The sequence below is a fragment of the Lissotriton helveticus genome, chromosome 9 (genome assembly GCF_964261635.1).
Source record: "Lissotriton helveticus chromosome 9, aLisHel1.1, whole genome shotgun sequence".
Taxonomy (NCBI): Eukaryota; Metazoa; Chordata; class Amphibia; order Caudata; family Salamandridae; genus Lissotriton; species Lissotriton helveticus.
In genome coordinates, this window is record NC_136070.1 from 834,164,174 (window position 1) to 834,188,887 (window position 24,714).

At 43.3% G+C, this 24,714-nt stretch overlaps 1 protein-coding gene across 1 annotated transcript in view; it reads left to right on the plus strand.

Moving 5' to 3' along the window:
• NPAS1 (neuronal PAS domain protein 1) overlaps positions 1 to 24,714 on the plus strand; it is a 504,067-nt gene that overhangs the window by 467,725 nt on the left and 11,628 nt on the right. Inside the window, exon 9 of the mRNA XM_078662207.1 lies at positions 770 to 917. Coding sequence (XP_078518333.1) covers positions 770 to 917 — 148 coding nt within the window. The remainder of the gene's footprint in view (positions 1 to 769; positions 918 to 24,714) is intronic.

The window sequence follows — 24,714 nt, forward strand, 5'->3', positions numbered from 1 at the left end:
TTACACCATGGTGCACGGGTGCCTGTGTTGCATGGAGGATTGTTTTAATGCAGAAAGGGACACCTTCCTGTACAAAAGCAATATTTGATGGGGTTTTCCTCCTTCTATGAAAGAGGAAAAAACCAAGGAGAAATAAAGGTATTTCTCCTCGTTGCACCACTTTTACGCCTCCTCAAGGGAGGCGCTAGAATCTGACGCATTTCCAGGTTTACAAAACTTTGTAAATCTAGGAATGTGTCAGAATCCATGTGTGTTGCTTGGAACATCCATAGCATCACCCATGGAATGCCCCTTTCACGCAGATTAATGCGTGAAAGAGGGCCATATTTACATGGCCATGTAAAGCCACGCAGGTTGGCTTTGCGTGGCCTTGTAAATATGGGCAGGCACACTGTGTCGCCGGTGCATCCAAAAAAGTGACGCTCCGATGGCTCAGTAGGCCCTATTGTTAAAAGCTAAAATTGCGATGTGTCCTGGTGTATGCACACACACGTATGGTGATATATGTGGACAGATACGTCATCTTGCTTGGGTCGGATTTTTGCTGATGCTGTGTTGCATCGGCAATAAGCATTTCTTTAGTGTTTGTCAATGTCGAGCAGCATTAGCAACAAACATTGGCAAAGCACAAAGTATGGATAATGTTTTCAAATGCGTGACCTATTGGCTTTTCTGCATTAAAAAAGTAACCAAAGCTATTCAGAGGGTTTTCGACGGGTCTACGTCCATTCTCATGCCTGACTTCTCTTGTTGCTTGGACTGTTTTCAGTACTAATCAAAGGCCAAGTTGTGACCAAATACTATCGCTGGCTACAGAAGAGCGGTGGCTTCATCTGGATCCAGTCTTGTGCCACCATCTCGGTGAACATGAAGAATCCTAGTGAAAGGAACATGATATGGGTGAACTACATCCTAAGGTGAGGACCATGACTGAGGCAGCAAGGGAGAGGGGAGTGATTGGCCAGTTTCATAGCTCTCCTAAATATTTGATTTAATGCTTAGAAGTCAAAAAGATATTACCCTTTAAACATGTACTTGTTTCATTTAAGGAGACTCGCCTATATGCTACCAGTTTACCTTTGTCTTTTTTTAGATTGTTGTCCAATTAGAAAGTATGCAAGCACTTCAGAGTTAAAGTTTTTATTTTAAGTGTCTGTTTACAAAAGTATATTTAAATACAGTTTGTTGAGGTTAAAACCTGCCAGATGAAGAGGCATACCTTTAAAGGTGGGTGTGAGGCCCATGGAAGGGGAGCATTTAAAGAAGAGGTATAACAGCTGGTCATTTAATTTGAAAGTTTTTTCTTTGCTTCTCTTCACATCTTAAGGTAATATCTATTGTGTGCGTCAGTACTGTTGCTCGATTGCCTGCAGTAGGATTTGCTGCTTGGTCCAAAATATGGGTGAATACCCCTCCATGTGTGTGCAACCTCTTTCTTAAAAGGATTGAATATATATCAGTTTTGGATAAAAAGATTGTCCCCTCAAAGAATATTTCTTGCCAGTTATCATAGCACTGTTTCTACTTCCAGAAGACGATAGTCTATTTGTCCTTTGGGAAACAGTTAAGAGCATATGTGTTTTAGGGTTTTTGGGTTAACTTTTTAAAGACCTGGTAAGAGGCATTATATACTTCAGCAAGTCCTCCTTTTATTGTCTGTGCATCCATTTATAAATGGAGGCACCTGACATCCCAGTGTTGAGCCATTTTACTGAAGATGGAAGTCACGCAGGGAATGAACACATTAGGGCTGAATATATGATGATACAACGAATTCCGTTGCAACGCATGCCTTTACCACGCATGCGTTACAACGGAATTCGTTTACCACGGATAAACTTTTCCTCGAATAATTGCGTGGTGACGTCATACGTCGTTAAGAGAAAACGGCATTTTTTTCCGATTTCTCTTAAACGACGCTGACGCCGACGTGACTTATGGTGAGTTGTTTTATTTGGGGGGGAGACCCCCCCAAGCCCCCCTTTTTTTCTTTTTACCTTTACCACATATGCCTTTACTACAAACATCGTAGTAAAGGTATGCGTGGTAAAGGCATTAGTGGTAACCACGCATGCGTTGTACTGCATGCGTGGTTAAAGATTTCGGGGAAACGGCTTCGTTGTAAAGGCCGTTTCCCATTAGGGCTGTGATGTTTCACGCATCTGAGACGGTGCCTAGGCATTTAAGATTGTGTTTGGGAATATGATGACTGTAGCTGGCCTATAATGGATGCGGTATTAGCCTGGCATGGCTGTGATCCTAACATATCATGGTTGCCCTCCTTGCATCTCAACACAGCACCCTATTCAAAAGAAGTCAGGAAACTAAAATGCTTCTGTCTGTTTTACCATCCTTTTTGTAAATTCGTCTTCTTGCCCTTCATGTAGTTCTTTTTTTTAAAAGTGACGTCACTTTCTGTAATGTCATCAAGTCGCAAGAAATGACCCCTTGATTTCATCTGGGTCAAAGGTCACACAATTTCAATTTCTGCAATAAGTTATTGGTTTAGAGGTGGGCTCAGTGACTCCTTCTCAGGACTTCTGCATTTTAGTGAATCCACATCTGTCATTCTCTTTCCTCTTTTACCAGTGCTTAATCTCTGTGCCAAGACCATAGTATTCATTTGTGAAATCTGGCCGCATCTATGCAAATTTACCCAGCGGCAGTGCCTCCGTGAGGGCAGAGGAGAGTCACCCCTCTGGTTGGGTGAGCCTGAAACATGAAAAATAAAATGGTAATAAAACATATTTATTACCATTTTATTTTTCCTGCCCACAGCAGCCAAGTCTGAGGGAGAAGCAGCAGGGAGGAACAGTGTGCCCTTCTGTTGTTTAAAGTGTGGTTGTCACTTTGGCAGGCTGTCTGGCGATGGCCAGCCTGACACGAGCACTTTAAACACTCAAACCCAAGCTGTCTTAGACAGCTCGGTGGAAAGCAAGCACAGGCCCCCAGAGCCTGAAGGAGCAACGAACCTACGTGCCCCAGAGTCTGGATTGGTGGAGGGTAGTTGTTGGCTGGAGCCAGGGCCAGACTGGCCATAGCGGGCACCGGGCGTTTCCCTGGTAGGCTGCTAGAGTGAGGGCCAGTTTTGGGCCCCTGGGGGGGCTGTTTTTGTTACCAGGGGTCGGCAATATCGGCCCCCGGTAACAAAATCGTCTGAAACCGGCCCTCGCAAACTGCTCGGCTGCACTACCCCTCACCCCAGGGGGGTGGCAGCTGAGCAGTTTCCCTGGGCCGGTTTCTGTTCCCATTCCGGCCCTGGGAACTGGGAACCACAACCGGCCCTGGCAAAGTGCTCGGCCGGCCCCCCCTCCCTACTGGAGGGGGGTATTGGTTGAAGGTGCCGCCGGGCTCTTTGCCAGGGCCGGTTTTCGGCCGATTTTGGTACAGGGCCGATTTCGCAGCCATGCTGCAAATACGGCCCTGTAACAAAATCGGCCCCCAGGGGCCCAAAACCGGCCCGGCCCCCACCCATGCGGCGCACCAGGGGATTGCCCGGTGCCCGCTATGGCCAGTCCAGCCCTGGGCCCTGGCTGGAGCTCTGGGAGCCTGTGATGCTGAGATGAAGAGGAGCACCAAGCACGAGGCAGTAGGTAAGTAAATATATATATTTATTTTATTTTATGTTGGTTTAACTCACTGACAGGCACTGTGAGAAACCTGCAGTGCCTTCAGTCTCAACTCCAGAGCTCTCAATCAGTGCCTGTCAGTTGGTTAAACATTCGCCCGTTGCCCTACCTGTTTTATGTGCCGCTGGCCGCCACTGAATATGCCACCAGAAACTTCCTTGTGATGCCTCCCTCCCAGGGTCCGACTGGTCATTCTGTTGCTGTGGCATCCTCCCAGTGGGTTGCTGGCTGTGGGCCTGCTTCCAACGCTGCATGAACTGCAGTAAGACAACCTTACTGGGCCAACAACTCTATTGTAGTTGCAGCTTCCTGCAGAATGGGTTTGGTTGAAATATTTTGGGAGGGCTGATTTTGGTTTCCAGTCTGGCCTTGCTCTCTCCTTGTGTCTCTCTTCACACCTTTATTAAAAATACAAGTGACTAGTCAGAGCAGGAGGCGTTGTACCAAGGACTGGGGACCTTCTTAAAGCTGATTCCTAAAGCAAAATAAGGAAACAAAGGCATAAGCCAACAGCACAGGTTTCAGCAGTATTTTGAAGGGCACAGAAAAAAACATTTACGTTTTCTTCTTTGCATAAAAGACTGTGGCTAAGGCGTTGTTAGTTTGTGAAAATCCATATACCAAGAAAACAAGCAGAACCCACTTATGTCTTTAATCAAAGAAATTCGTTTTATGGTTTTGGGTTTACTTACATTACAGCAAAAATAAATGAGAACTTAGTTTTTTTTTTTTTTAACTCTGGATTTCTTCAACTGAGAAATGGGTAAAGATTTATGAAATTCTTATAGAAATAACATTAGTTAAATATGTAATCATACAGTTATTCCAGAGTACTTGTACCGAATCTCTGAGTTTATTGATGCACAGAGAAGGCACTGTGCTGGGAAGACAATGATGATGCTGCAGGCGCCTGCTCTCCTCAGCAAGTGTTGGCTTGTCCTCTCTTTGAAGGTGAAAAGTACCTACTCCATGCCACCACACAAGCTACACAGCAGCACCTCCCAGTCGGTGTGAAGCTAGAGTAGGAACAATGGGTAATAGTTCCCACCACTAGCCTTTAGCCAGCTTTTTTCCTAGCCAAGGAGGGGCTAGGGTTGTCAAAAGGAGTGGAACCTTCAAAAATACAACATTGCACTGAGGAGTGCTTGAAATGGGAAAATAGAAGTGCAGGTACTCTGTACCAGAGTACCTGCTATTTTCTGAGAAGTGCTGGTACTCTTCAATTAAAAGTATTACATTTCTCTTGAGAAGTGCTGGTACTCTCCCTCTCAAAATAAAAAAGTGCCGGTACTCCGTACCAGACAAACCTGGCCCATTTAAAGCACTGGTTCTAAGCGCCTTGTTCACTCTCCAGTCCTGTTGCTGTCACTGTGACATCTGAACCATGGGCAACAAGGACAATGTCAGGATACCAATGGGCAATCTATGACCAGTGCTTAACTTGTGCCTGTGTTGTAGGTGGGGGGCACCTGAACACATTGTAGAGACCAGAACTAGTGTTATATAAGACCCGGAGTAACAAATGCAAAATGCAGAAAACACGAAATAAAGAGAAAGGTAGAAGTAGGAAAACAGTGACAAAGGCAGAAAGCAGGGATAAAAAGAACCTGAAAGAGTGAGAGAAACGGCAGGAACTATAGGGTGGTGGAGGAAAGAGGCATAAGGAAGAATTAAGCCTAGGCAATTTGGGTATTCGGCAATGCCAGCACTTGGGGGGACTCCAGGAAAAACTATGGCCCGATCCAGGGCTGGTTTGGAAGCCAAAGTAAGCCATGGAAAAAAAGTTCAAAGCAGCCCATAGTGCATTAGGCTTTTTCGGCTTGGTCATTGCGACCTATCTGAAAACAGCGCCCTAGCCTAGAGCCAGGGCTTTAATTGGGTCGGGTCTCACCGGTGCTGAGCACCGGCAGTTTTTTAAAGGAGGCCTCGAAACGGGTCTCTATTGGCCTCTGTTTTGTGCCCTGGCACAAGCGGTCTGCTTTTTTCGGACTGAAGTGATAGCAGGCACATTCATGTGTGCATGCTCACACTGCTCACTTCTAACTAGTGGAGAAGTTACGGCATGACGTCATGCCAGGTGAGCGTTGTAGGGGAAGGGAAATCCTTTAAAGAGTCATTTTCTCTCTGGATTTCCCTTCTCTTTTTGAAACTCAGCAGCAGCAACATTGTCGTGATTTCACCAGGGCTTTAAGTGGAAGCTTTTTCAATATTATATATACAGTCCATAGTCGCTGCTTATTATGCATCTAAACAATTGACAAAACCAATAGTCCTGACTTGTTGTAGTTACAATGTTACTTGATGTATTATATATCTGGCTGCAATGACAGAAACAGCAAAATACCAGTTGGGCGGCACACTATGCTAAGCACAGATTTTTTGCTTTGTTTTAATGCCACGCCCTTAATTACATTGGCCACGCCCTTTTGAGAGACCCCGCAGTTTTTCACCACATTGCTGCGGCGGCCATTCCGCCGCAGCGCTAAGGGGGCGGGGGGGCCACGCGGCGGGCGCATGCTGGTGACGGAACCGCTCCGTCACCAGCCGCGGTTGAGCTGTGCTCATGATGGAGCGGTTCCGTCATGGCCCCGCTCGCTTAATAGAACGAGGCCCGCAGGCGCGAAATCAGCGCCGCGCAGGCGCGAAATCAGCACCGGGCAGGCGCGTCGGGCGGGCCATGACGGAACTGCTCCGTCATCAGCACAGCGCCACCGCTTTTGATGACGGAGCGATTCCGTCATCAGCACGAAACCGGTTAAAGCCCTGCCTACAGACCACCAGCACAGGTAACTAATCGTGGCCGAAGGGCCAGTCCGGTCCTTGCCCCAGTCATTATTTTATTAACACATTAAGCGCTTTCACCTCAGTAATGAAGCCATGAACTGGCGTCTGACGTCAGAAAGACTCAAGCACCGCCGTCAGAAGCTCAACGAAGAAAATAACGGTGAGAAAGAAGACATACCGAGGCCTGAAAGGGACATGAGAGCGTCACACGGGGAAAACACGAATGGGGGTCTACCACATTAAACAAAATTAGGGAACATAAATAAAATGGCTTAAATGTCATTCGATATGACATTTTTCATCATAACAAATTCGCCAATAACTGTTTTTGTCATTGAGGGCCTGATTGTAATGGCATAAATCTCTTGCCGATAAATGGCGCCCAGCTCTTCAAGGGACGGGCGATGGTAATAAAGACTTTGACGTGGACAGATCAGTGGGGTCCACTCCAGCAGAAGAGACACAAAGAAATCATCGTGCAGCGCCCACAAAGCCCTGTCCGGTGTTAAATGGCCTGCCACCTGATCCCAGATACCACTAACAGGATGCATTGATTGGGAGGCCTAATCCCGCAGGAATTGTCCGCCCAGGCCTCTATCTGTAATTGTTTTACAAAGTCGATACAAAAAGGGGGCTACTAGTGGGGGGAGGGGGTGGGGGACTGAAGAGAGACCCGTCAGAGGATTTAAGCTTAAGTCCTGATTGTCAAGGGAGAGGCTGTTTTCCAATGCTGGTCCTCAGCATTGTGATGAAATATCTGCAAATGTCAAAGTTCGTGCATGAGTTAGTAAGTACCATTGATGATGGGGGGTGGGAGAGGGAGGGAGAGAGGGAAGGAAGGAGGGAGGGAGGGAGGAAGGGACAAAGGAAGGGAGAGAAGAAAGAAAGGAGGAAAGAAGGAAGGGAGGGAAGAAGGAAGGGAGGAAAGAAAGAAGGAAAGAAGGAAGGAAAGAAGGAAGGACAGAAGGACAGAAAGAAAGAAAGAAAGAAAGAAAGAAAGAAAGAAAGAAAGAAAGAAAGAAGAAAGAAAAGGTATGGAGGAAGGAAGGGAGGGCAGAAGGGAGGAAGGAAAGAAAGAAAGAAAGAAAGAGAAAGGAAAAAAGGAAGGACAGAAGGAAGGACAGAAGGAAGGACAGAAGGAAGGAAAGAATGAAGGGAGGAAGGAATGAAAGAAAGAAAGAAAGAAAGAAAGAAAGAAAGAAAGAAAGAAAGAAAGAAAGAAAGAAAGAAAGAAAGAAAGAAAATAAGAAGGAGAATGTAGGGCAGAAGGAAGGAAGGGATGAAAGAAGGTAAGAAAGAAAAAGAAAAAAAAAAGGGAGGGAGGAAAGAAGGAAAGAAAGAAAGAAGGAAGGGAGGGAAGAAGGAAGGAAAGAAAGAAAGAAAGAAAGAAGGAAGGACAGAAGGAAGGAAAGAATGAAGGGAGGGAGGAAGGAATCTGTGTTGCAGCACATTCTGAGTTCCAGTGTAAGCTGTGGCAGCTTGTGCAAGCATCTTTGTGTCTTATCTCTTGCACTCTCCACCTGCGTGAAACATGCCGCCACACACCACTTTACTTTCTAAATTTATTTTTCAGACAAAAACATAAAAAATAAATGAATATCTGAATGACTACAACAGATGGTTATTAATGGCTTTTTCCCTTCTGCAGAAGCACAAGGCGGTATTATTATGCAAATTCTGTAAGTAATTACAGATACCAATGTATGATTTGTCAGGGTGATTAGTATTTTAGTTAATTAGTGCTGTAATTACAGCGACTAATTAACTTTCTCGCAGCCTTCGTGGAATAGGGCTTATTTGCTTTTCACTTGCAATGCGGACACGGCGGTTCAGGGTTAAGGGCATTGGTGGCCCCGGGGGATATTTGGCGCTGCCGATTATTCAGAGCATCTTAAATTCTGCCTTCTCCTCCCCATTTTCACCAGATCCCCCAAGACCCCTCCCCCATCCCCCACCTCCACTATCCTTTGCTCTTCTACGCACGCAGTTGAAGACCCTCCTCACATCCTCGGTACCCGATCTCACTCTTTTACCTTAACTCCTTCGCCGCTCGTGTAGTGAGTAATCTACTCAGCATCAGTCTCACACCCTGGTCCAGATTTTCAAAGGTTTGTCTTACTTTTCTAACGCGATCCTGTCAGGAAATGTTCATGTGGGATTCACTATCCAATGCAAATCATAAATTGTGTTGGGTATTAAGTAACACCAAGAAAAACAAAGTTGTGCAGTGCTGGGCCTAGCTTACTTTGCATCAAAAAGGCGATCCATGGACTGCACAGGGATGTTCTCGCATAGCACCAATGGATTGTGACACAAAGCCCTGGCTCCAAAGAATTGTAGACATGGATTTGAGCCGAAATCCTACGCCTCCTCTAGGCTGGCGCCATAAGGAGAAATACTTTTATTTTTCCTTGATTTTCCCACTTCGCATGTGAGCTGATTTGTACAGCACACATACAAATTGGAAAAAGCCCTAAAGTATCGGTTTTAACTTGAAGGAACCCTAAGGTACAAACCCTATGCTTTAAATAACACTGGCATCCTTGCACTATGACGCAAGAGGGTCTGCGTTGGTGTGGCTACCTAAAGTGCGCTAGTGGAGGAAGAGAGGAGAATATATATGGCACTGTTCTGCTCCCGGTCTTCTACGAAAGCAGCAGAGCAACTTTACCAGCTGCCCTGCCTTACGTGATGTGTTGGAAACCATGGTCCCCCATATCTTACCTTTCCCCACTTTTTAAGCTGCCTCAACCAGTCTGTCCTTAACATTTCGCTCAGCCACCATTGCTTCCGCTCCTTTTGTAGAAAATAGAAACCTTCTCAGGGGTCCCACTGATACTTGGTCCTTTCAAACCAACAAAGAAGAAATTGGCACAGAAGCTGAAATATAAAAGTAACATCTTTATTAACCTCAAATGAGGGAGACTACGTCACACAGAAGCCTTAGCAAATGAATGAGGCAGTCTGAGGAGTACACAAAATAGAGGCCTTATATATGCTTAGGGTTACATAGTCAGCATAAGACCAAGGGGCAGTCCTGGCTCATGTAAGCATGCAAAAATGACTAAGATGGGCATGCAAGATCTGCTTGCTCAATAAAGCGGGAGGAGCTAACAGTTGCTAATTCTGGTGAACACATCCTGACATTTACAGACTAAAAACAGTTGCAAGGATAGCTGCAAGCTTGGGGAGAGGAGTTGGCCTAACGGCTAGGGCGCTCGACCTCGGACCTGGGGATCTGGGTTCGAGTCTCGGTAACGACGCCAAAAAACCTCCTGTGATTCTGGGCAAATCACTTAATCTCCCTGTGCCTAAAAAATGAATGTGTGTTCGTCCTCATGTAACGTAACTGGTGCTATGTAAAGCGCTCTGATACCTGATTCGGTTCGGGTCTAGTTCGCGCTATATAAAACTCTGCAAAAAAAAAAACTGAGCATGTGTGAAGGTGGAAGATGCTAAACAGAGTTCGTTTCTAGGCAGATTACAAGAGCAGTCAACACTGAAGGAGGACAGAGCACATGGCGAGCACGTGGCAGCACATGGCAAACAAGATGGCTGCCAGAAATACAAAATGGCTTTCAGCTCATGCTAACAAATCCCTCCAATATTTAACAGTTTCACTGACATCACAACATAATATGATACAAGCTCAGTTCTCTTTGGCCAGGGAGAACCCCTAACTACTGGGCTCTAGACTCTGAACACCCTTTACCAATAGCCCTTGACAGAAGATGTAAAAAAAAAACCTCCTGTGTAAAAAAAAAAACTATTAAAAACGTCATACTTGAGCAACTGGTAATGGTAAAAAAAGAATGTTTTTCAATCAGACAAAATCAAGTATTTCAAAAATATCAGCCTGCAGTGGCATTCAGGGTGTTGTCGCTCAGAAATATATAAATATCTAACTCATGTGAATAAGTACTTAAAAAGAAGAATAACATAAATACTGCAAGGGTGTCTGTAATTTTGACATTATTGTTTTTGTGCAGGAAGGGACACTTTCCTGCACATAAACAAGCAAAGAATACGTGTTCCCCATTCTTCGTGTGCTGCAGAATGCAGCACGTGGAAAGAGAAAAAAACGGATGAAACATGCTTACATTTCTCCCCGTTATGCCTGCTTTGGGAAGGCGTTAGTTTTAGCGCTGCCGAAGATGTGCGCAATGTTGTAAATCTGGGGCAGTGTCAAAAACATTGGGTGTTGTGTGGGAACATCCACAGCAACGTCCATGGAAAGCCCCTTCCACGCAGAGTAAGACATTTCCGTACTCCATATCTGCAAGGCCATGAAAAGTCACGCAGGGGGACCTTACATGGCCTTGTAATTATGGGCCAACACACTACACCTCCGTAAGCTTTAGTGGTTATGGAGTAAATAGGCTTGTACAATGAGGAGAGGGAGAAAGTGTGAATTGTGAGCCAGGGAAGCAAAGGAGAGGAGTAGGAATTTCTGAAATCCTTTTCCTTTTGGGCCTGGCATTTCTCTGAGGCTGAGCTTGGTCTCTGCAGCTCTCCTTCTCCGGCACTTCTGCCTCAATTGACTTGAATTGTTTCATTGTAATTGATCGAAAAACAATAAAGCTCCCCAAACCTGCTGTTAGAGGGAGCGGGAACTGGCCGTTCTCAAGCTGTCCTTGTTTGTTCTTGTGCGGTACAGTACATGCCCCCCGGAGCGGCTGCGCCAAGCCCAGTCTGCAGATGCCGAAATGCAGATCTGATTCTAAATCAAGTTGTGCTTCTCCAGTTCTCCTCCAGGACTTGTTTTTTTTCACTTTCTTTTCCTTTTACGGCTTAAAACGCACTTGGCTTGGGGTAAAGATTGTTGTCTTACTAGGGCTGGGATTAACTGGCTTGTCCGCCACAACACATATCCGGCAGCCATTTTGGCAATTATATGCAGTTTCTTCAGCTTTGTTTTTAGAAGGATTCATTGAATGAGGGAGCTTTTAGATCATCACCATATGAATTACCTATTTGTAATTCCTTGTTGCGAAAGCTCTGGTAATGCAAGGATTAGAAAAGTTGTGTTTTTGGTTTCTTCCTGAAAGTCAGGGTTGGATAACATCAATTTGACAACATAAATTGGTATGTAACGTTTACAATATTGGGTTTTTCACGATCAATGTTATTTAGCAAGCCTTTCCAATGCAGGCCAGTACAAAAGGGGGCATTTTTTGTACTTCACAAAGCAGTCTTTTACAACTCCAGTAAGGAGTTTTTTTATTACATTATTTGTATATCTCTTAAAAAGGGTGGGTATAAGGGTTGAGGTACGGGGTCTTACGGGGACAGTGGTGGGTAGAGGTAAAGAGGGTAAGAGTTTTTTAGAGTTCCGAAATTAGTAGAGGTAAAGGGGGTAGAGGTTTTGACATAACCAATAGGCTTGACTTGTATAATGATGTGGTCACCACTTGATAAAGCCATGAAGCTTGACTTCATATAATGATGTGGTGAACTCTTGACAAAGCCAATAGGCTTTCCTTGTATATTGATATGATCACCCTTTGACAAAGCCAGTAAGTTTACTTTATATGATGATGTGATGATCCCTTGACAAAGCCAAAAGTCTTGCCTTGTATGTTCTATTATGACACCATCATTGGCTTAGTGGACAATCTACCTGAGGAAGTCCGGCCATCCACACCTGTAGAGACATAGGGACGCATGCCACCGTGCCTGGCTTGCCTTGTATATTGAAGTGGCCATTTCTTGACAAATTTGTTCTAGTGAAAGCTCACGACAGGGCCTGCCTTTTACATATTTGAGAAAGGCAGTAGACTTGTAGTATTTAAAATGACAACCCTTTCTAATATAATGGGCACTCTCTTGGCTGGCCGTTGACTATAGAGGAGTTGCCTGTTCCCAGTGGAGTTGGGTGCAGGTCTTGTTGGCCACAGACCACTGACGTTATTTTAGGTATAGTAATAAAATCATACTTTGAGTTAAAAAAAAAAAAATAGAAATTCAATGAAAAAAAAAGAAAGGTTAAAGTGACGTTATACTTAGAAATCATAATAATAATATCTTACTTTATCTTTAAAAAAAAACTCAGAAATTCACCGAAAAACCCCAAAGGTAAAATGTATGTTCTAATTAGGTCTGTTAATAATACCTTACTTTATGTAAAAGAAAAAAACCTTTAGAAATTCACTAAAAAAGCTGACCATCATTGAAGACATCACTAATAATATCATTCCCTCACCCTCTGTTCAGTCTACGCAACCAGTACACCCTTTAAAATATGTTAATAATGGTACTAAATGGTGCAGAATCATGTAAAGCATAATTTACATAAATACATGTGCTTATATAAAATAATTACACTGCAGCTCACTTGCTCTAGACACACTAGCCTCATTAGGTGGCCAAGCGCCTAATATGCACATCCTTCGCAGCGTGCACAAGTTTGTTACAGAGTCCCCTACCTCCAGTCATTCTAGCTCCATTAGGTACCAAAGCTCCTATCACTCGCACCTCTCGTCCTGAGCATAGTTCTTCACAGGGACCCCATTCCCTCTAGACACCCAAGCCATATTAGGTTGCCAAGCCCCTACTACACAAAACAGGCCCCATGCATGCAACATTTCAAGGAAAGACGTCTACCTACAGACCCTCAAACAGTGCTAGGGGTTGAATCCCTACTACACTCAGCCTTTGTCCGGAGGATAACTTTTCACGAAGATCCCACACCCTTCACACATGCAAGCCCTAATAGGAGACAAAGCATGCTGCACATGTAAATACTCATTAGGAGTAAAGAAGCTATGGGAATTGTGTTCTAGATAAAGCTCACTAAGGGGCAGGTTTACTAACCTTTCACTCAACGCAGCACAGCAATGCAACTTGCTGGTCCTCGTTAAATATAAGGGAGAGAGCAGAAATGCACCATATCTATTAAAACATGGAGAACTACAAATCTCTCATAGCACCTGCAGGCATCCTAGTGCCAACACAAGTACCGTTGCAGCATGGTGCAAGGGTGCCTGCGTTATGGGCAGGATTGTTTTTGTGCAAGAAGGTATCCTTAGAGGTATATTCTTTCTTTGTGTACAGCAACATGCAGCACATATTGAAAGAGGAAGTAACAAGAAGAAATGAAGATATTTGTCCTCAATATTTTAGCCACAATTGTGGCGCAAACTCTGGTTTACTGCCTTTAGTAAAGCTAGATTTGGCAACATCCCTAGCTGGATGCATGGGAACATCCATGCTCCACGCATTGAAGGCCTCCCAGATGCAAAGTAGCATAAGGCAGTACTAAAATACGATGGAAACTGACCAGCTGATGAAAAAGCTCACATTTTGGACCGATCGGTCAATGCAAATGTTTTTGCCCATGTCAGTGCAAATACTGCCCCAAGATTGTCTGGCATTGTTTGAAATTAAAAAAAACGCACAAAAGGATGCTTGCAATAAGTCTAACCCCTGGTGGGGTAGCTTTCCAGCCCTTCTTTTGCCCACAATGTCATCACAGTTTGGACCCAGTCATATGCAGATCTGTCTTTATCCTGCTCCAACAGGAACAGTCCAGCTTGAACTGCCACCCTGAAATGGAACAAAAGCAACACAAGAATGGTTTTGCCCTGATTAGGGTTCTTGTAGCTTGGTTCCAGTGGCACAGTGAGCACAGGACCCACATCTGGGCATAACTTTCATTACTTCAGGAGTCACATGAAACACAAAAAGGGTGATGGGAGAAATGCTTGTGATAAGTTGAACCATTGGTAATCATTCAGGTCAGCATTCTAGCCCATCACAACTTTTCCCACCATGCTGTCTCAGTTTAGACCCAGTTATATGCAAATCAGTCTTGACCCTTCTCCAATAGGAACAGTCCAACCCAAACTACCAGGTCAAGTTCACCCTGAACTGGAACACGTGCAACCCAAGAGTAGTTTCGCCTTGATTGGGGCTCTTCAGTCAGATGTAGCTCGGTTACACTGGCCCAGTGAGCATGAGACCCGCGTCTGGGCATACCCGTGACCACCTAGTGCATTACATGAAACTGTTGGAAATTAATCAATCCACAGGAGATTTGCCTTGACATGTCAAATGTTGTGCTCATTTCTCACATTTAAAACTCCAGAATAAATAAGCTCCTACATACTAAGCCACAACCCTGCCAAAATGTATTTTTTTGCAATCATTCTTGATAGATAACTTAGGTTTTTAAATAAATCAATTATGTTTTCCTTGATACTAATTCTTAAGTCAGCATATCACCACTGCACTGAGGCACTTCATTTGGGATAAATGTCTTTTAAAAGCAACAATGTGTGTCTGGAATACATTGAATACGAATTTATTTAGTTGACTGAAAATGTACCTCGAATCAAGATGCATTGCAATGACTGTTCTGGAGTTTTTGTCCAGAACTATATTTTAAACTCCCAACCACCATTCTTTCATCACATCTGCTTCTGTTCTGATTATTTCATGTCATATTTATTTATTCCTGTATTTAGTTAGTGCTCAGAGGGAGTGTACTCTTTTACAGAGTCACAGGGTCTTCCCATTTGGCTTTCATCCCTTTCCCTTTTGCACTACGAAAAATGTCTATGTTTACAGGAAGTTACTAATGGAGGCCTCATGTATGGAGAATTGGTGTAGGACAGTGTCGCAAGTCTTCTTGCTCCACTGCCCTACGCCAATGTGTCAGGATTGCATCGTATTTATGAAATACGATGCATTTCTGTCCTTTTCCTATGCATTGGTGCACACTTTGCTGCCTAGTGCCAACGCTGGCCCCATTGCACCATGGTGCAAGGCTGTCTGTTTTGCATGCAGGGTTGTTTTTTTGTAGTAAGGGGCACCTGCCTACACAAAAACAATCCAGAGAAGCGTTTTCCTCTTACTATGTGGAAAGAGGAAAACATTTGGAGAAATACAAATATTTCTCCTCGTTTTGCCTGCTGTAGGGAGGCGTAAAGTTTTGGCCCTGCCCCAGGTTAACATGATTAAGTAAATTTGGGCAGCATCAAAATCCATGGATGTTGTGTGGGAAAACCGACGGCAATGCCCAGGCAATACCTCCCTGGTGCAGAGTAAGGCAATGCAACAACTGGCGCTTCTTTGTCTTACTCCATATTTATGAGGTCATGCAAAGCCACACAAAGTGGCTTTGCAAAGCCACACAAAGTGGCTTTGCGTGGCCTTATAGATATGGTTGAGAGGTCTGCCCTGCTGGAGTGTCAGAAAAAGGGACTCTCTGGCGGCGCAAGCCTCTCATAAAGAAACCCCTTAGTTTTATGTGCTGTATGCAGGGCCGGACTGGGAACCAAAACCGGCCCTGGCAAAGTGCTTGGCCGGGCGGGAGGGGGGCGAGCGCTTTGCCAGGGCCGCTTTTCTGCCGATTTTGTTACAGGGCCGATTTTGCAGCTATGCTGCAAAATCGGCTCTGCAACGAAAACGGCCCCCAGGGCCCAAAACCGGCCCCCACCCTTGCGGCCGACCGGGGGATTGCCCGGTGCCCACAACGGCCAGTCCGGGCCTGGCTGTATGCATTGTAGCACAGAGATATACCTATACTTAGACCCAGCATATATATTTCCTGAGCTTCTTGTTTCCTTAGGGCTAAACACATAGGGGCCTCATTTATGAGAAATGACGCATCGCTGTGTGAAAGCAGTGATGCGTCACTTCTCAGTGTGCACTCCTTGCGTCATGATTGATGCGTCATATTTATAATATGACGCATCATGTCGCAAGGAGTTACATATACGTCAGTATTTCTGACTTATCTGTAGGCGCAAAAGTCACGCATTGCTGGAGTGTGTCACAAAAGTGACGCAACCCCAGCAATGTGTACTTTCACATGGGCAAGTCCCATGCTGTTAGTGCCTGCGTCAGTCTTACGCCTGCCATGAAGCAGGCGTAAGATTTTGACGCATTTGAGTCCTAGAAGTGGCGCAGTGAAATCTCATAGATTTCACTGCGTCACTTCCATGACCCTTTCTTGCGTCAAAAGGCCCCCATTGCATACATTATACCTGACGCAGGTATAATGTGGCGCAGGGGTTTACAAAGTGACGCATCTACCTAGATGCGTCACTTTGTAAATATGGCGCAACAAGGTGCATTTTTTACGCCACTGGTGCGTCACAAAAAGTGACACAGCGGCGGCGTAAAAGTGACGCACTGCCTCAGTCATAAATGAGGCCCATAGGTATTTTTACGCAAAAAAACAAAGAGGGAATGCCTACACTATTTTTTATAATGCACCACAATAAACAAACCTAGGCCTGACTGCTACCGCCACCAAGCAATAAAACCTCATAGGGTTTTCAGAATCACAAAACATGCATAGAATCTCTATTGAAATTCATTATATGTAAATTGGCCTCATGTATATTTATTGTGGATCTCGAGAAAACTATTTGGTGGCTCGATGAGTCGAGCTGCCCAATAAAATTGTGAACAAACATTGTTCATGCGCTCAAATTGTAGAAAAAGGTGTATGGGCTTCCTACATTTTTCTGGAAATGAGTTTCAATTTCAATTTTTATTTCTTATTTGAAAGTATAAACTACTGTTGGCACCGTGGGAAACATGTGCAAGTGTAACATTACATTCCTGTGTTGCAGGTAACGAGTTAAACGCTTTGCTAGGAAAACACTAACTACCAAGTATATAAAGTCAAAAGATAGATCAATGTTTTCAGTAATTGACATTTCCTTGTCAATAAAGAGTGTAATTCGGTGGGAGAAATGTTAAACGGCAATTCTTCAGCTGAATTACTCTGGAAAAGAAGGGTGTAGCGGGGTGAATAGTGCCATAAGGGCCAAAGCAAAAAAAAAAACAAGCATTGCCAAAGCTGATAAGGTTGACGCTTGCCCTCAACCACTGAAACGAAAACCATAAGAAAATGTCTGCTGCAGTGTAAATATAGAACAAAAGGACCTTTTTGTAAATAAAATGTACAGATGAGGTAAAGAAATAGATGTGTGATAATGGAATATTTTTGAGATGTAGAATACTCCCTCAAGCTTTCCAATGAAAGTGGAAGGAAACACCCAAACAGCCAACAGAAAGAAGATGACTAAAATAATCCTATGGGATTGTCCAAGATGTGACTGGCAATGTATCAAGTTAATGGCTAAATCGCCTGTACAAAATACCCCTAGAGTATGTACAGAATACAGCTTTTTTCCCCTTGAGAAGTGCAAGCATCATTACCTGGCAGAATACAAAAAAACAGTGGTTGAGGACTAAAATGTGAAAAAAAGGAATACAACAAAGAAGAAAAAATGATCAGAAACATTAGGGGTCAGTAAAAGTGGGGTCAAACCCTTTAAAAACAACATAGACAAATAAAGCAGAGAAGCAACCACCTACCTCAACAAACACGTTTAGGAGAATAACCACATTGACATTGATGTGAAGCAACAATAATGTTTTATACTTGCCCAGTTCTATACCAATCAGACTACTGCTGTATTGGAAAGTGGACTTTATGGTGGTGATCACATCAGACTGATGAGTGAGCAAACATCAGGCTTTATCACAGACAGTGGCGTAACGATAGTTGAGGGGGGCCTCCTGCCAGGTACGTGGAGGGGCCCCTATTAGGACACTATTAGGAGCTCTCAGGCCGAAGTGCAGTGCGGAGGGGGCCCCCTTGAGCTTGAGGGCCCCCCCGCACTGCGGGGATGCGTGGGCCTGTGTTACGCCCCTGATCACAGAGTGATCCACTGAAAACATTCCAAAGGAATATGATTGTTTGAAGATCATACCCAAAATGACTATGTTAGCACCACTATTCCTTACATATAAGTTACACGCAGAGAGTAGGCTACATACAATATGTCAGCAAATCCAATATAACCAATACATTCTCCTATTTTCCTGTTTCTACTGGTTGCTCCTACTTTCATTATTTCCAATGTAAGTATTTAAAATGTCATTGATTAACCATGGAAAGCAAACACAAGGAGATGATGGATGGAGCACTGAAACTTTTCAGAATCTCCCCCACAGTCACAGATCTGGGTTGAATGCATCATCGTGCTTCAGCTCACTTCGCCACCCGAGTCCAGACACAGCCATATGAAAATCAGTCTTGACCCTGTGCCCCATGGGAACAGTCCAGCCCAAACTGCCAAGCCAGGTCCTCCCTGGACCAGAAACAAGCATTCAGGGACTGGTTTCGGGGTAACACCCCTCATCAGCCAGGCCAACTTGAATCCAGTGGCAAAGTGAGCAAGGGTCCCACGTCTGGGCATACCCTGCCAACTTAGGGTGAATAAAGCAAACACAATGAGATAATGGACGAAGCACTGAAACGTTTCGGACACTCAACCCCAGTCACAGATCTGGGCTGAATCCATCATCATTCTTTAGCTCACTTCGCCACCTCAGTTCAGACCCAGCCATATGAAAATCAGTCTTGACCCTGTGCCCTATGGGAAAAGTCCAACCCGAACTGCCAACCCAGGTCCTCCCTGGACGGAAAATAAGCATCATGGGACCGGTTTCGGGGTAGCACCCCTCATCAGCCAGACTAGCTTGAATCCAGTGGAAAAGTGAGCAAAGGACCCACATCTGGGCATATCCTACCAACTTAGGGCGATCAAAGCAAACACAAGGAGATGTTAAACGGAGCACTGAAACTTTTCAGACACTCACCCCCAGTCACAGATCTGGGTTGAATCCATCATCGTTCTTTAGCTCACTTCACCACCCCAGTTCAGACACAACTATATGCAAATCAGTCTTAACTCTATGCCCCATGAGACCAGTCTAGCCCGAACTGCCAAGCCAGGCCCTCCCTTGACCAGAAACAAGCATCCTGGGACCGGTTTCGGGGTAACAACCATCTTCAGCTAGGCTAGTTTGAATCCAGTGGCAAAGTGAGCAAGGGACCCACATCGGGGCAAAACCTGCCAACTTAGGTCGAAAAAAGCAAACACAAGGAGAATATGGATGGAGCACTGAAACTTTTCAGACACTCATCCCCGTCACAGATCTGTGTTGAATCCATCATCGTTCTTTAGCTCAATTTGCCACCCCAGTTCAGACTCAGCCATATGTAAATCATTCTTGACTCTGTGCCCCATGGGAAAAGTCCAGCCCGAACCACCAAGCCAGGTCCTCCCTGAACCAGAAACAAGCATCCTAGGAGCGGTTTCGGGTTACAGCAAAGACAGATGGAAAAGGGAAGCAGAGTAAAATATATAATACAAACAAAAAATAGAAAAAATATGGAAAATTCAAAATGAGCATTGAATAAAAGTTACAACATCTGTCGACTCAAAGCAATCTTTGTTGACAGAGAAGAGAAGTATATTTTTAAAATGTCCACATCATGTGTCTTTCTGACACTAACGCATTTTGGAGTTGGCAGCCAATGCCCTGACGAGCATTTCGCTTCTGGTCGGTGGCTAGCTTCCTGGAGTAACTTCCATATCCCATCCTTAACGTAATGTTAGGTTAATTTCCTCATTCAGGGAGAAAGCTAGAGATCAGTTAGATGGAGTTAAACATTTTAATGATCCCACGTAAGAACCTGGAATTGAAACTAAACAAAGATCCACCTATCAATGACACCTCACCAAACTGCACCTTCTAGTCAAACGTCCCTTGAAAGGAGCGTCTTGTTCAACAAAATTCAGACCATCTATTATTGACGAGTGATTAGATACAAATAAAGTCCATAGGCAATCTTGGATGTGTAGAAAATTCTGTAATTCATTTCAGATACTTCCAGAATATTAGATCCAAACCAAAAATAACACAAATCAATCAGCCAACCTGTTTCATCCACACTTGGACATCATTAGGGCAGAAAAAAAGGGAAAAATGGATATATATCAATAAATATTCCTAATCATGATTCAATGATTATTCATTGTACAATTTGGACAAAATAATCATGTGTCCCAACCATTACGACATCTAACAACATTTCTACACACGAAGCCTGCCTATAGCCAATCTATCAAACATCCCTGTTGAACAGAATGTAAATAATCGTCATTCCAGCTTTACCACAATTCTCAACTATACATTCCATGTTGATGACTCTCGTGCAAAAGTTTACAACTCTCCCACCTTTATTTTTCAAAATTCCCAACTTTTCAATTTTATACAGACAAAACACTTTCCATGTAATCCTATGGTTACAGGATGCGTCCAATTCATTACATTAAATCAAAACATACCCCTGCATTCAATTTCATTATTCCTCACCCAAGTGACAGAGACCAATGTATTATGATTATTATGGCACTTAAAACATACCTCCAAATTTATATATTGATAATTAACTTTGTGTATTCATCCTGAAGTCACCTCTTTTCGTCCTATTAGTGAGGACGTTTTCTATAAGAAATAATATATATATGTATCCATGTGTGCATGTGCGGTAGACCCCCATCATTAAATGCCGTGGCTATTGCCTATTCCATACACCGCCTAATCCCGTCAGTGACTCATAGGACAGTATCCACATCTTTACAAAATGCCACACTATTCATTCCTTATCCATAGTTACTTTTCCTTAAGCGCTGTACCCACTATGCGTGTTCAGATTTAAAAGAAAGAACCTGCTGCTGATTATTCCCCACTACTGAAAAACTACTGCCAATCCATAAATATTGTCAAAGAAATTTTATAAACACAAAAGTATCTATGTACTCCAATAGTGTCCTTGGTGGGTGAAGACGAAGCCATCCTGCCCCTTAGTTTATCACCACGCTCTCACCTGATCAGAAGCGCGTTTATATCTAATGCCTCTGTTCCTTTGGTCAGTTCGATAATTCCAGCCATGGGTTAACAAATACCCTCAACATTCTTTTAAAAGACTGTCGGACCAATCCGCTGGAGATAATTTAATTCCCCTTATTTGCATACTCAAATGGTGGTTCCCTCTGGGGTCCTCCAAGCTCCCAGCCAATCATGAGCCATTCAGTAACTCTATCACAGTAACAAGACGGTTATGGTATACTTTCGCCTGCACACCGTTTGTCCCAAATGTTTTTAGATATGCTCACTGTTTTGGGTCAACCGAAAAAAAAACAAATCTATACATATAGCCAAACAAAGTGAGGAGCACAACCGAAAATATTTACAAGAGTCTAAGAGATTCTCTTACACAACACAATGTCTATAGTCAAATTGTAACACAACTCTTCACAGCAAACAATCATATAATACACATTATTCTTTCAAATTGCTTTTCATCAATTTTATTCATAAGATTTCAAGTAAAAACAAGACACCATGTCCAACATGAACAACCAGGATGAACAGCCTACGCGATCCGTCCCTATTGACTTGGGACTTCTTCAGGGCGGCGTTCTGTGTTATTGGAAGCTTTATCCTTAAACACCAGTTGTGTACACATACAATTCTCCTCATACAATTATTTAGACCTCATACAATTCCTCTATAGGTTCAAGATTTGTTGTGCACATCCATAACGCAATCAATTCCTTCCACGGTGTCTTGTTCCTTTCAACACTCTTTTATATAGTGTTCAATAGTGAAGCAATTGTAGACAAATAGTTATAATAAAAGATTTACTTATTGTTGCAGTCACTTATATTCATGTTAAAAGCATAAAATAATGTAACTATCAGTAATATGTACATTTGTTAAGCAGAACTAAGGAATATTTATATTTTTTAAAACATAAATATTATACACCTTTATACAAAGCAATACACATATATAGGTACATATCTATAGTGAAAATAAATGCTTATATACAAAGGTATGTGCTGTATTTTTCAGTTTGCGTATGGTGCTTATTTGGGGACAAGCCAATTCTTGAGTCATTTTCTGAAGATAAGGTGACTATTTGTGGATCTTATGTTAGGGGTAAAGAGTTCCATAGTTTGACTGCATGAACAGAGAAGAATGTGAAACTCATGTTTTTTTTCTTGTGCATTGGGATTTTTGGGTGAGGTGCCACTCTAGAGCAGAGGTTCCTTTTTTAAATGTGTTTGGTGATTTTATTCCTGATGAAGAGCAGTCCCATTCCATGTATCGCTTTGTGAGTGAGACAAAGCAGCTTGAACGTGGATCTACTGGCAACCGGTAACCAGTAAAGGACTTTCAAGGCAGGGGAGATGTGGTCTTGAGGCTTTATATGTAAGAGTAGTCTGAAAGCTGAGTACTGAATCCATTGTAGTCTTTTCAAAGTCGTTAAAGGTGATCCGTGGTAGAGGCTATTGGCGTAATTGAGTTTGGACAAAACAAGAGACATGGTAGCCTGGACATTGTGCAGAAATCCCAATTGGGGGAAGATGTGTCACAGAGTTTTTATAGTAATAAAGCTTGATCTTGCCAGTTTGTCCACTTGGGCATTCATTGATAGGTTGGAGTTTATGGTCATTCTGAGGTTTCTTACTTCCTTTGATACTTTAAGTGGTGTTCCCAGATCATCAGGCAAGGCGGCGAGTGGGTAATCACTTTTCCACTCACCACACATGAGTATTTCTGTTTTGTAAGCATTCAATTTGAGATGGCTCCACGTCATCCATTGATCCACGGCTCTGAGACAGCTTTAAATAGGCAACTTTCCAATGCCTTTGGGGCATTCCAGTTGAAAGAGTATTTGTGTGTCATTTGCATAGTTATAGCATGTCAGGTGAAATGGATTGATCAGTGCTGGTAATGACTTCATGTAAATGTTGAAAAGCATGGGCTAGATTATAGAGCCGTGAGGGACCCTTGTTTTTGTGAAGTACGGTTTGGACGAGAAAGGGGGGATATGGATGACATAAGTTCTGTTGCGAAGGTAGGATGTGATCCAGTCTTGAGAAGTCCCCTCTATGGCGGCTTTGTAGAGTCTTTGTATCAGAATGTCATGGTCAACCGTGTCAAAGGCAGCCAAGAGGTCCAAGAGAAGTAGCGCAGCAATCCCATTCCGGTCAACTGTGTTCTTCAGGTCATCCCAGATGGCAATGAGGGCCGATTCTGTGCCTCTTCCTGGAGAGAACCCCGTTTGGAAGTCTGAAAGTATGGCATTATCTTCAATGAATTAGGACATCTTGGCAAATGGTGCTCTTTCTATCAGTTTGCCTAGGAAAGGTCCAATTGCAATCAGTCCGTAGTTGTCAGGGTTCTGCGGGGCCAAGTTTGTTTTCTTCAGAAATGGACAAACGTGTGACTATTTGAGTTGTTCTGGAAAGTTTTCGGTAGTTAAGGAATTGTTGATGATTCTTCTTACTGGTGTGGCAGCAGAGGTTGTTAAAAGAATTGTCTTGAAGGTTTGCGGTGGACATGAGTCATAGCGGCTGCCTGCAGGCATGCTTGCTTTGTCCAGGACCATAAATTCATTGTTTGAAATGTGTTTAAATGCTGGTTTAAAGTATTCTTGTATTGTTGTTTTAGAAAATGGTTGGTGCTGGTGCTTTGTCTTTGTTTTAAATATGAGTCCAACGTGTCTTCTTTGGCCGCATAATCATTTGCCTTTGAGTAACGGGATGAGCTCCTTCCAGGCAATTTGGTTTACAAAATTCATTGAGAATTTTATAGAATTTGTTATTTGCACATTTAGCATTTTGAATTCTGTCTAAATAGTACCTATTCTCAGATCGTTTGATAGCTGACTTGTATAATCTGTTAATTTTCTGTAGGCGAAGTTTGTTTCGAATTGTGTTTGTTTTGAGCCATGCATGCTGCAGCTTTCTAATTTGTTGTTTTATCTTCTATAACTCTGTATCTCTCCAAGGTGCTTGTTTTCTTTTGTTATGTTGTGTTTTTTTTATGGTATTAGGATATCAAAAGCGTCTTGTAGCCACTCACATAGTTTTTTAACAGAATTTATTGTTTCTAGATCTGTACTGGCTGTTAGTTTTGCTTCTAAGTGTTCCAAATTTAGTTTGTGACACAGTCGATAGGTGGATGCCCATAAGGTGGTTTTAGGGGCGTCGCTTAGTTTTATTTTATGTTGGAAAGCAAGCAAATGGTGGCATGGTTTTGCCTAGGTGTGTAAAGCAATCCTGTGTAAGCAATACTTTATCATAAGTATTTTCCATTTAAAAAAGTGAAATGTAGGAATTTGTATTTTTGTATTGCTTGCAAGAAGAACGTCTGCAATAGGGTGCTGACCCACTTTTGTCTGGTGTCCTCTGACTTTAATAAAATAATAATAGAAGCAGTGGTAGTACCAACAAATCAGTGATTCGTAAACTCATAGAATATTCATGACAAGCTGCATGAAGGATGCAAACTTTACATGGGATTCACTCTGAATTGGTAAGGGTGACTAATGACCTGCCGGAGGGTTTGGCAGGATGACGTGTTCCCTGCTGGACTTGTTGGATGTCTCAGTACATTTTGTTACCACCAGCTT